General features: G+C 43.9%; 1 protein-coding gene across 3 annotated transcripts in view; it reads left to right on the top strand.

Moving 5' to 3' along the window:
* COL5A3 (collagen type V alpha 3 chain) overlaps window positions 1-12,443 on the top strand; it is a 222,702-nt gene that overhangs the window by 173,229 nt on the left and 37,030 nt on the right. For all 3 annotated transcript variants that reach the window (XR_005775675.1, XM_040414912.1, XM_040414913.1), the window contains 5 exons: window positions 4,810-4,899; window positions 5,148-5,201; window positions 5,303-5,410; window positions 11,740-11,847; window positions 11,939-11,992. Coding sequence is in view for 2 of the 3 variants with exons in the window: in XM_040414912.1 (XP_040270846.1) it covers window positions 4,810-4,899; window positions 5,148-5,201; window positions 5,303-5,410; window positions 11,740-11,847; window positions 11,939-11,992 (414 nt within the window). In the remaining variant the exon portion in view is untranslated. The remainder of the gene's footprint in view (window positions 1-4,809; window positions 4,900-5,147; window positions 5,202-5,302; window positions 5,411-11,739; window positions 11,848-11,938; window positions 11,993-12,443) is intronic.

Consider the following 12,443-nt stretch of genomic DNA (forward strand, 5'->3'; position numbering starts at 1 on the left):
TTCTTAAAGTAATGATGGCCACTCGTTTTTCTTTACTTAGCTGCTTTTTTCTTGCCATAAGGCCTCATGCACACGACCGTTGTGTGCATCCGTGGCCGTTGTGTCGTTTTCAGTTTTTTTTCGCGGACCCATTGACTTTCAATGGGTCCGTGGAAAAATCTGAAAATGCACCGTTTTGCAGCCGCATCCGTGATCCGTGTTTCCTGTCCGTCAAAAAAATAGGACCTGTCCTATTTTTTTGACGGACAACGGTTCACGGACCCATTCAAGTCAATGGGTCCGTGAAAGAACACGGATGCACACAAGATTGGCATCCGCGTCTGTGATCCGTGGCCGTAGGTTACTTTCATACAGACGGATTCGAAGATCCGTCTGCATAAAAGCTTTTTCAGAGATGAGTTTTCACTTCGTGAAAACTCAAATCAGACAGTATATTCTAACACAGAGGCGTTCCCAACGCTTCTAGTTAGAATATACTACGAACTGTGTACATGACTGCCCCCTGCTGCCTGGCAGAACCCGATCTCTTACAGGGGGCTGTGATCCGCACAATTAACCCCTCAGGTGCTGCACCTGAGGGGTTAATTGTGCATATCATAGCCCCCTATAAGAGATCAGGGGCTGCCAGGCAGCAGGGGGCAGATCCCCCTCCCTCCCCAGTTTGAATATCATTGGTGGCCAGTGTGCGGCCCCCCGCCCCCCCTATTGTAATATCACCCCCGCCCCCCCCCCTATTGTAATATCATTGGTGGCCAGTGTACGGCCTCCGTCGGCCCCCCTCCCCCTCTATTGTAATTTCATTGGTGGCCAGTGTGTGGCCTCCGTCGGCCCCCCTCCCCCCCTCTATTGTAATTTCATTAGTGGCCAGTGTGCGACCTCCGTCGGCCCCCCTCCCCCCTCTATTGCAATTTCATTGGTGGCCAGTGTGCGGCCTCGCCCCCCCCCCCCCCCCCCGCCCGATCATTGGTGGCAGCGGAGATTCCGATCGGAGTCCCAGTTTAATCGCTCTGGGGCTCCGATCGGTAACCATGGCAACCAGGACGCTACTGCAGGCCTGGTTGCCATGGTTACTTAGTAATATTACAATATTAGAAGCATCATACTTACCTGCTGGCTGCTGCGATGTCTGTGTCCGGCCGGGAGCTCCTCCTACTGGTAAGTGACAGGTCTGTGCGGCGCATTGCTTAATGATCTGTCACTTACCAGTAGGAGGAGCTCCCGAGCGTCCTGGTTGCCATGGTTACCGATCGTAGCCCCAGAGCGATTAAACTGGGACTCCGATCGGAATCTCCGCTGCCACCAATGATCGGGCGGGGGGGGGGAGAGGGGAGGCCGCACACTGGCCACCAATGAAATTACAATAGAGGGGGGAGGGGGGCCGGGGGAGGCCGCACACTGGCCACCAATGAAATTACAATAGAGGGGGGGAGGGGGGGCCGACGGAGGCCGTACACTGGCCACCAATGAAATTACAATAGAGGGGGGGAGGGGGGCCGATGGAGGCCGTACACTGGCCACCAATGATATTACAAACTGGGGAGGGAGGGGGGTCTGCCCCCTGCTGCCTGGCAGCCCCTGATCTCTTACAGGGGGCTATGATACGCACAATTAACCCCTTCAGGTGCGGCACCTGAAGGGTTAATTGTGCGTATCACAGCCCCCTGTAAGAGATCGGGTGCTGCCAGGCAGCAGGGGGCAGTTATGTACACAGTTCGTAGTATATTCTAACTAGAAGCGTCCCCATCACTATGGGAACGCCTCTGTGTTAGAATATACTGTCGGATTTGAGTTTCACGATGTAACTCAAATCCGATGGTATATTCTAACATAGAGGCGTTCCCATGGTGATGGGGACGCTTCAAGTTAAAATATACCATCGGATTGGAGAAAACTCCGATCCTATGGTATATTAACTCCTGACTTTACATTGAAAGTCAATGGGGGACGGATCCGTTTGAAATTGCACCATATTGTGTCAACGTCAAACGGATCCGTCCCCATTGACTTGCATTGTAATTCAGGACGGATCCGTTTGGCTCCGCACGGCCAGGCGGACACCAAAACGACTTTTTTTTCATGTCCGTGGATCCTCCAAAAATCAAGGAAGACCCACGGACGAAAAAACGGTCACGGATCACGGACCAACGGAACCCCGTTTTGCGGACCGTGAAAAAATACGGTCGTGTGCATGAGGCCTAATACAAATTCTAACAGTCTATTCAGTAGGACTATCAGCTGTGTATCCACCTGACTTCTCCTCAACGCCACTGATGGTCCCAACCCCATTTATAAGGCAAGAAATCCCACTTATTAAACCTGACAGGGCACACCTGTGAAGTGAAAACCATTTCAGGGGACTACCTCTTGAAGCTCATCAAGAGAATGCCAAGAGTGTGCAAAGCAGTAATCAAAGCAAAAGGTGGCTACTTTGAAGAACCTAGAATATGAAATATTTTCAGTTGTTTCACACTTGTTTGTTATGTATATAATTAGTTTTGATGCCTTTAGTGTGAATCTACAATTTTCATAGTCATGAAAATAAAGAAAACTCTTTGAATGAGAAGGTGTGTCCAAACTTTTGGTCTGTACTGTATATAGTTTGTCCCCATGTGTTACTGAATGTAGGTGTGCCCTACTATATTACATACATTTTTACATACTAACGAAGATTGGGTGAATCTTTTTTTAGTAGGTGCACCCTTCCCATATACTGAACAATAGGTAAGCCATCTCCTACCAATTTCTCTTGAAAAACATTGAATATACTTATGTTTGGTCTTTGATGGAAAACCTTTTCATTTTATGCCATTTCTTCCTCAGGATTTTCCACCTGAAATTATTTTTCCAACCCCCACATTATTTTGAGAAGTGTTATTGAAGAAACTAACTAACTTGTACGATGAGGCCTTCAGATAGTTGTCAATAACACTACTGTAATGTTAGTATCTCCTGACATCTTTTAACTATACTATCAGAAGACAGGTAGGATCTGGGAGTAGATAGCATCAACAAGGTGGAAACCCAACAAATTCCCCCCAAGTAAATAGATTTCTTTAGTCTAGAAGTCTTTTAGTCAAGGAATGAATTTCAAATCTCCTACTTCTCCAAACACCCCATTTATGGAGACACAATCTCCAATTTTATTAGGGCTGAAATATTTTCCCATCCCTTTATAGCCTCTAAAGTTTTACTCCCACAGTGCGACACCATTGGCAAGAGAATATTCTCCTCATTATCTCTAGAAACACAGTGCACTGAACAACAGATGCAGATAGGTATTAAAACCAAAAATAGGACCACTGGGAACTTTTCAAACGTCATCCAAAATTCCATATATTCAAAAACTATGTAGGAAACTTTAAGTTGTACCGTGATCTGTGGGGTCTCACCCCTGGTTCCCTACCAATCATAAAAATGAGGCAACAGCACTTGCTGAAAAAACAACAGCCTTGTGAAGGCAGTGACTAACACAACACCATTGATTTGAGTGGCCACGTCTCATACTGCATCTTAACCAGGTGAATGGGACCGAGCTGAAACTGTGGTGCGGTACAGCCAATCAATGTTCTTAGTAAACATTCAAAGAGAACATTCAAAAACTAAGGGTTCAGCCCTGCATTCAGGTTTTTAGATGCAGTTTTTGAAGTTAAAACCAGGAGTGGATTTAAAAAAAGAGGATAATTTATAGCTGTCCTTAATACTTTCTATACTTTATGATCTACACCTGATTTTGGATTCAAAAATTTGATTAAAAAAACCGGAATGCTGGCTGTAATCTAATGGGCCGAATATCTTTTGGAAGACTATTACGGATCCCCATAGTCTCAGTCTGGTGAATAAGCATGTATTCCTGAATGGTAGTACTGACGGCCTATCTCTATAATAACCCATCGGGTTGTCCGACTTTAGCACTCCTGCTGATCGGTTAAATGAAGATAAAGTTAAATGATTGGAACTGAGCTGCGATGAGCTGCATTACCAGTCACAGCCACAACTGTATGTATGACGTGGACAGGGACATTAGACTTTGGCGAATCCCAACAATTGAGGCATCTACATTACATCTTTGGTCACCCTGAGATGGGTTGTCCAGGATTTTACAACTGATGGCCTATCTTCAGGACAGGCCATGAATATCTCACTCCAACTGATCAGCTGTTCTGCAGTAACACCACTTCTGGAAGTCGGTGTTGGAACTACACAGTTCTGTCTACTGTGTAGGGGATGGAGATGATTGCTACAGCACTGCTCCCTCAGCAGATAAAGTTGTGAAGCCATGTCACCTGAGCTACTGTAGAACAGTTCATTGGCAGGGGTGCAGGCTGTTGGACGCCCGCCAATCAGATATTGATGGCGTATCCTAAAGACAGGTCATCAATAGTAGAATCCTGGACATGCCCTTTAAGGGTGGAGTCACACTGTGCTAAGTTGGTATCATGTTAATTAAAGGGGTTGTGCAGTGGTTAAGTATTAATGACCTATCCTCATGATAAGTCTTCAATATCAGATTGGTGGGGGTCCAACTCCCAACACCTCAGCCTACGAGCTGTTTGAATTGGTAGCGAAGCTCACGTGAGATCCGCTTCAAAATTACACTGCGCGTCATCCTACTCGTAGAGGCAGCATGGTGTAATTACAACTGCTCAGTCCCAGACAATCTGATATTGGCGACCCACCCGGAGGATATTATGAATGAATAATTAATTACTAATCTTTTTTCTGGGTTTTTCATTTTTCTAATCTTGACACTTTTAAAGTGATTCTAGTCTGCAACCATTCACAAGGAGCATATGTCATTTTCCGTCACAGGGTGACCCCGGTCCTGTCGGAATTCCAGGCAAAGCTGGCCCTCAAGGGTTAAGCGGATTTCCAGGAGCCCGTGGAATAGCAGGCGAAATGGTAAATATCATTATTGTCATATAAATGGATAAAAATATATGTACACAGTAAAAAGTTTTGGCGATACGCTCACCAGAATTTGCATTAAAATAGTTTCTTGTCAAACAAGATGGCCAGTATGCTTAGTATAATAAAATGGAAAACTTTACACAGAAAATATGGTCTGGATAAAGGGGTCTTTTTGGAAAGGTTTCACTATATATAGAGTATACATTACAAATCGCAATGAATCTCTTTGTTCCTCCTAGGGTCCATCTGGCTTAAAAGGAGGAGAAGGCCCCATTGGTTCACCAGGAGCTCCAGTAGGTGTCGAAGATCCAGAAATTCAACAGTAGCCCCTGTTACTTGTGTATGTTCATCCACACATAGTCCCCTAACCTTTATAAATGTTACCTGTTTAAAGGGTCCAGGCGGAGAGAGAGGTCCATCTGGAGCAGCTGGTGGAATTGGCCTTCCAGGACGCCCTGGGTCACAAGGACCATCAGGACCTGCTGGTGAGAAAGGGAATCCAGTAAGTAACATAATAAAGTGGTCATTAATACATTCTTCATGTTACAGGACCATCAAATTTAGTGACAACAGTAAGAGAAGCCATTCATGGCTGACATGTGGTTAACCATACAACTACTTAAAAATCTACGAGAAACTTATATTCACTCTGCAAAATCTTATTCTTGCTGGTTTCAGATCATGTTGGTGCCATGATTGATGTAAAATACATTTCTAACAAAGCTAGAACCAGCCCTGTAGCGCACATGGGTCCAGAGATCTCCACATTCACTGGTCAAATTGCTCTGATAGATAATCTTCAGCCTGACAGCTCAGTGAGGAGTGCTTTCCCGGGTGGGCATGTCCTTTCTGCTGCCACTGCCACTGCTGCCACTGCCACTGCTTCTAACAGAACATATGGCTGGTGGCAGTTGAAGATTTAAACTGAGCGCGTGCGACCAGCTCAGTGAGATGGACAAAAAAAATAAGGAAAGGAACAAACAGCAGCTGGCGCTATACGGATACATTTTATTGAATAGCTCACTGGCTATACTACATTTTTATCTATGGGTGGTATGCTGCATTAACATTTGGGTTCTCCGTAATTATAAATGTTTTTTAAAATCAGGAGCATGTTCACCTTAAATTTTTTATCCTTACATAGTAACATAGTACATAAGGCCGAAAAAAGACATCTGTCTATCCAGTTCGGCCTGTTATCCTGCAAGTTGATCCAGAGGAAGGCTAAAGAAAAAAACTGTGAGGTAGAAGCCAATTTTCCCCACTTAAGGGGAAAGAAATTCCTTCCCGACTCCAATCAGGCAATCAGAATAACTCCCTGGATCAATGACCCCTCTCTAGTAGCTATAGCCTTTAATATTATTACACTCCAGGCCCCTCTTGAATTCCTTTATTGTACTCACCATCACCACCTCCTCAGGCAGAGAGTTCCATAGTCTCACTGCTCTTACCGTAAAAAAATCCTCTTCTATGTTTGTGTACAAACCTTCTTTCCTCCAGACGCAGAGGATGTCCCCTCATCACAGTCACAGTCCTGGGGATAAATAGATGATGGGAGTGATCTCTGTACTGACCCCTGATAATCTTTCAGGGTACTGTAGTTGCCCCATTCCAGTTATTACTTTAGTTGCCCTCCTCTGAACCCTCTCCTGCTCTGCTATGTCTTGTTCACAGGAGCCCAGAACTGTACACAGTACTCCATGTGTGGTCTGACTAGTAATTTGTAAAGTGGTAGGACTATATTCTCATCACGGGCATCTATGCCCCTTTTTATGCAACTCATTATCTTATTGGCCTTGGCAGCAGCTGCCTGACACTGGTTTTTGCAGCTTAGTTTGCTGTTCACTAAAATTCCTAGATCCTTTTCCATGTCAGTGTTACCCAGTGTTTTACCATTTAGTATGTACGGGTGACTTGCATTATTTCTTCCCATGTGCATAACTTTACATTTATCAGTGTTAAACTTATCTGCCCAAGCCTCCAATCTATCCAGATCCATTTGTAGCAGTATACTGTCCTCTTCAGTGTAAATTACTTTACACAGTTTAGTGTCATCTGCAAAATATTATATTTTACTATGCAAGCCTTCTACAAGATCATTAATAAATATATTGAAGAGAATAGGGCCCAATACTGACCCCTGAGGTACTCCACTAGTGACAGTGACCCAATCTGAGTGTGTACCGTTAATAACCACCCTCTGTTTTCTATCACTGAGCCAGTTACTTACCCACTTACAGACGTTTTCTCCGAGTCCGAGCATTCTCATTTTATATACTAACCTTTTATGCGGTACAGTGTCAAATGCTTTGGAGAAGTCCAGATACACGACATCCATTGATTTGCCGCTGTCAAGTCTAGAACTTACCTCCTCATAGAAACTGATTAAATTAGTTTGACATGACCGATCCCTCATGAAGCCATGCTGATATGGCGTTATTTGCTTATTTTCATTAAGGTGCTCCAAGATAGCATCTCTCAGAAAACCTTTAAACAGTTTACCCACAACAGATGTTAAACTTACTGGCATATAGTTTACGAACTCTGTTTATGGACCCTTTTTGAATATTGACACCACATTTGCTATGCGGCAATCCTGTGGCACACTCCCTGTCAGTAGTGATGGACGAACATCTGCCGGGACGGTTCGTGAACGCGATCGCGCGAACAAATGTTCGCGAACCGCAAGTTTGCGGCGGGTCCCATTTATTGTAATGGCAGGCGAACCTGAAAAACCTTCAGCTCATATTTGCAGCCAAGAAATAATTACTAGAAGTGCACAAATAGTCCCACAACATGTACAGTGACATACCAGATGTATTATTAGAATTTGCGATCTCCATTCATTATTTTTTTTAATGCGAAATATCGGCAATATCATTTTTGCGTACGAGCATGCGCACACCAGTTATAATAATTCTATCAGTTTTTTTGGGGGGGCGACTGGTATATCACACCAGTTATAATTATTTTTTCCAATACCGTTTGTCACTGTGTGTAGCAGAGGGAACGCAGCAAAACCGTAAACAAATGCTGCTCTACCAAAATGCACTATATAGAAAGTATATTATTGGTATATAACACCCCACTTCTATCAGTTTTTTTGGGGGGCGACTGGTATATCACACCAGTTATAATTATTTTTTCTAATTGCGTTTGTCACTCTGTGTAGCTGCAGTATCGCTGCAGAACCGCTCACCACTGCTGCACAATACAAATCCACTATAATATGCTTTCTATGTTAGAAAGTATATTATAAGTGTATTACACCCCTCTGTACTGCACACCTATCAATAGTACACCTATACCAGTTATTAGACTGACTTTTGTGGACCTATTTGTTAGCGTTTTTGTCCCTAACAGTCTGTCCCTGCTCCACACAGCAACCTTTCCCTACACTGACAAAAGACTCAATGTAAAATGGTGGGCAGATCGGGTCTATTTATAAGGTAGGGGGTATGTCCATGTGCTGAAACTTTTCAATTGGCTGTCCTGTACCACCTGATGGATGTGTCATGGGTCAAGGTTCTTTACAATCTAAAAGAATATGGCGGGTGCGAATGTCGCCATATGTTCGCATGTTCGGCAAATCACAAGGCCATCACTACCTGTCAGTATAGAGTCCTTAAATATCAGAAATAAGGGTCTGGCTATGACATAACTTAATTCTCTTAGGATACGGGGGTGTATGCCATCTGGTCCTGGCGATTTGTCTATTTTAATCTATTGTAAGGGGTTACACTCTCAGGCAAGGCGGCAATGACAGATTCTCTTGCAGACCACAGGGTTAAATTCCAAATGTTGCTTTATTTCGTTTTTATAACTCTGGCAATACAGGCAAACCCAGTTATAGTTCACTGGGTAAGGTGAAGATCCAGCACCACAAAGCCCGTCTGGGCTCTGGCTAATACAGTGAAGATCCAAGCTCACCTATTGAACACAGGTCACACAGAGAATTTGGCTTCTCTAGCCAGCAGGGCAGCCATCTTCCCAGACTTTGTCCAGGCATTACTCTCCCCAGACTGACAGCCTGGACTGTGCTTTATTTCCTCTTAACAATCCCAGCTGCCTTCAGCTGGGGATCCCTCAGGCTAGGGGAAAACCTGCCCCTGAATGAGGTGGACTGGGGAGGTCCCTCTACCAAGCCTACCTTCTCCCAGTCCAATAAAATCCAGCCAATAAACTTAACAAAACTGTCTCAGCAACCTACACATTGCTGAGACCATTTTAACCTTCTGGATTTTATTTACCGCACCTAGTTGAGGAAGCTGGGTGGGATATACACCCCTTCCAGGACTTTACCATACACTTTTCTGTTAACCTTTCCACACTTTTTAAGACGCCGCTGTACTTCTTCCTGGGTCAGACAGGGCATTTTTAATAGGGAATTTACTTTTACATTTTGCATTTTAATCTGACAGTTTATTTTCCCCAGTGAATACAGTGGAGAATTTTTTTTTAATAGCTTTGCTTTTTTCTCATCGCTCTCTGCAACTCCCCCCTCATTGCTTTTTAGAGGGACGACACCTTCAGATTTATACTTTTTACCATTTATATAATTGGAGAACATTTTAGGGTTAGTTTTGCTCTTCTTGGCAATTAATCTCTCGGTCTCTAATTTGGCTGCTTTTATTTGTTTTTTACATATTCTTTTTTTCCTTATCATTTTTCAGGGCTTCCTCGCTACCCTCCTGTTTTAGTGATTTAAATGCTTTCGTTTTATCATTTATTGCTTTCTTTACAGTTCTATTTATCCACATTGTTTTTTTCTTGTTCCTTAAACTTTTATTTCCATAAGGTATGTACCTCTCACAATTAGATTTTAGGATGCTTTTAAAAACATCCCATTTTGTGGCTGTATTTTTTATTTTTGAGGACTTTGTCCCAGTTACGGTAGTTAGACCTATGGCCTCTCTTAGTTGGCTAAATTTAGCTTTTTTTGAAGTTTGGTATTTTTCCTGAAGAAACACTCTTTTGAATGACAATTGGAAGGTTATTACTTTATGGTCACTGTTTCCCAGGTATCCCCCAACCTGCACATCTGTTGTTCTGTCAGGCCTATTGGTTAATACTAAGTCCAGTATGGCCGTCCCTCTAGTCGGGTCCTGAACCAGTTGGGAAAGGTAATTGTCTTTAGTTATTGCCAAGAACCTGTTTCCTTTATGAGATATACAGGTATTAGTTCCCCAGTCAATATCTGGGTATTTGAAGTCCTCCATAATAACGACCTCATTATGATTTGCCGCGTCGTCTATCTCATTTAGTAGCAGATTTTCTGTGGACTCTGGTATATTAGGTGGTTTATAATAAACTCCTAATAGTAATTTTTTATTGTTTTTGCCTCCATGTATTTCTACCCACAGTGACTCCACATGTTCATGTCCCTCATTTATATCTTCTCGGACTGTGGGTTTAGACAGGACTTTACATAAAGGCAGACCCCTCCCCCTCTCTGGTTTTGGGGATCCTTTCTAAACAGACTGTAACCCTGTACATTAACTGCCCAGTCATAGCTATCATCCAGCCATGTCTCAGTTATTCCCATTATGTCATAGTCCTCCTCACACATCACTAATTCCAGTTCACCAGTTTAATTAGTCAGGTTTCTGGCATTAGTATACATACAATTGAGAGGTTTATGTATATTTTTTACCCTACACCTTTCATTCTGAACTGATCTAGTCCCTCCTTCCATTCCTCCCCCAGTCCCATTACATCACCCCCGGTCTCTATCTGCACTATCTTTCCATCCTATAACATAATTACCCTCCCACCCAGTCCCTAGTTTAAACACTCCTCCAACCTTCTAGCCATCTTCTCCCCCAACATAGCTGCCCCTTCCCCATTGAGGTGCAGCCCATCCCTACGATAGGGGCTGTAGCCGACAGAGAAGTCGGCCCAGTTCTCCAGGAACCCAAACCCCTCCTTCCTACACCAGTTCTCCCGCTGCCTATCTTGTGTGGCTCGTGGTACAGGTAGTATTTTGGAAAACACTACCTTTGAGGTCCTTGCCCTAAGCTTGTGACCTAAATCCCTAAAATCATTTTTAAAGACGCTCCACCTATCTCTAACTTTGTCATTGGTTCCGATATGGACCATGACTGCTAGATCTTCTCCAGCCCCTCCTAGTAATCTGTCAACCCGATCCGCGATGTGTCGAACTCGAGCGACAGGAAGACAACACACCGTTCGACGATCCCGGTCTTTGTGACAGATCGCCCCATCTGTGCGCCTTATAATTGAGTCTCCCACTACCAGCACCTGTCTGGCCTGCCCTGCTCTCCTGGTGCCCTGCTTACTAGAGCTGACATTCCCCTGACTGGAAGAGGACGGGTTTGGCTGCAGCAGTGCTCTCCATGAACTGACATCGCCCTCATCTTCCAACCATGCACTTGGGGTGTGTCAGAGCAGGGCTAGCCTTCCTGGCACTCTTCCCTCTACCCTACTTTCTAACAGTTATACAGCTAGCTACCTCACTTTCCTGAGCCTCCTCGCTACCACCCTCCCCCACATCTACCCCATAGAGTGCTTGCTCAGTGAGCAGCAAACTCTTTTCCAAATTGTCAACGGTTCTTAGTATTGAAACTCGCCCGGTTAGATACACGATGTGCGATTCCAAATGGGAACCTGTTTCCTTTATGAGATATACAGGTTTCAGTTTCCCACTCTATATCTGGGAAGTTGAAGTCCCCCATAATAACGACCTCATTATGATCTGCTGCCTCATCTATCTCATTTAGTAGCAGATTTTCTAACCCCTCATTTGATGCTAAAATAATGTTTTGTACAGTATTTATAATATATAACTTAAGATTATGTTTTGTCTCGCAGGGTGAGAAAGGACCTGAGGGTGCAGTTGGCCAGGATGGTGCTCAGGGAAGCATTGGACCACCAGGACCTGCTGGTCCATCTGGACCTCCTGGGGATGATGGAGATAAGGTATCTGACAACAGTTTGACATCTTTGTGCCTCTTTTTTGGCATGGTTTCCACAAAGTGAAAATTAATGTTATCTGGCACCTTTCTTTTAGGGAGAAATGGGCGGCCCTGGACAAAAAGGAAGTAAAGGTGACAAGGGAGATAAAGTAAGTATCTATAATATTGTCAGGTTTGGCGATGACAGACTTCACAGGCTTCAACAGTTTCCAAAAGTTAAAAGTCCAACACTTCTTATTGATCTTCCAAAATAATATAAAAGCAGACAAAGTTATGCAGTTAGTTTTATATAAACACAAAAACACCTGCCCATCTGACTGCTAACTGCACATAGGTTTACTCACCTAGGAATACAGCAGATAACAGGAGATCAGGCTTTACTCAGCCACCAGGTCATGCAGCTTTCAGACTCTTGACGCTGTATGAGTATTTCAGCCCTGTATTTATTCCCTCAGTAACAAGCAAAGCAGCTGCACCTGGGTTTTCCTTAGTTTAGGATAAAGTAGTGTACTGGAGTGGGAAGGAAATGGCAGGTCCCACTACCAATCTACCTACCATTCCATACAAAATCCAGCCCATTAAACATTTTTCAACAAGTGC

Source organism: Bufo bufo, chromosome 1 (assembly GCF_905171765.1).
Source record: "Bufo bufo chromosome 1, aBufBuf1.1, whole genome shotgun sequence".
Taxonomy (NCBI): Eukaryota; Metazoa; Chordata; class Amphibia; order Anura; family Bufonidae; genus Bufo; species Bufo bufo.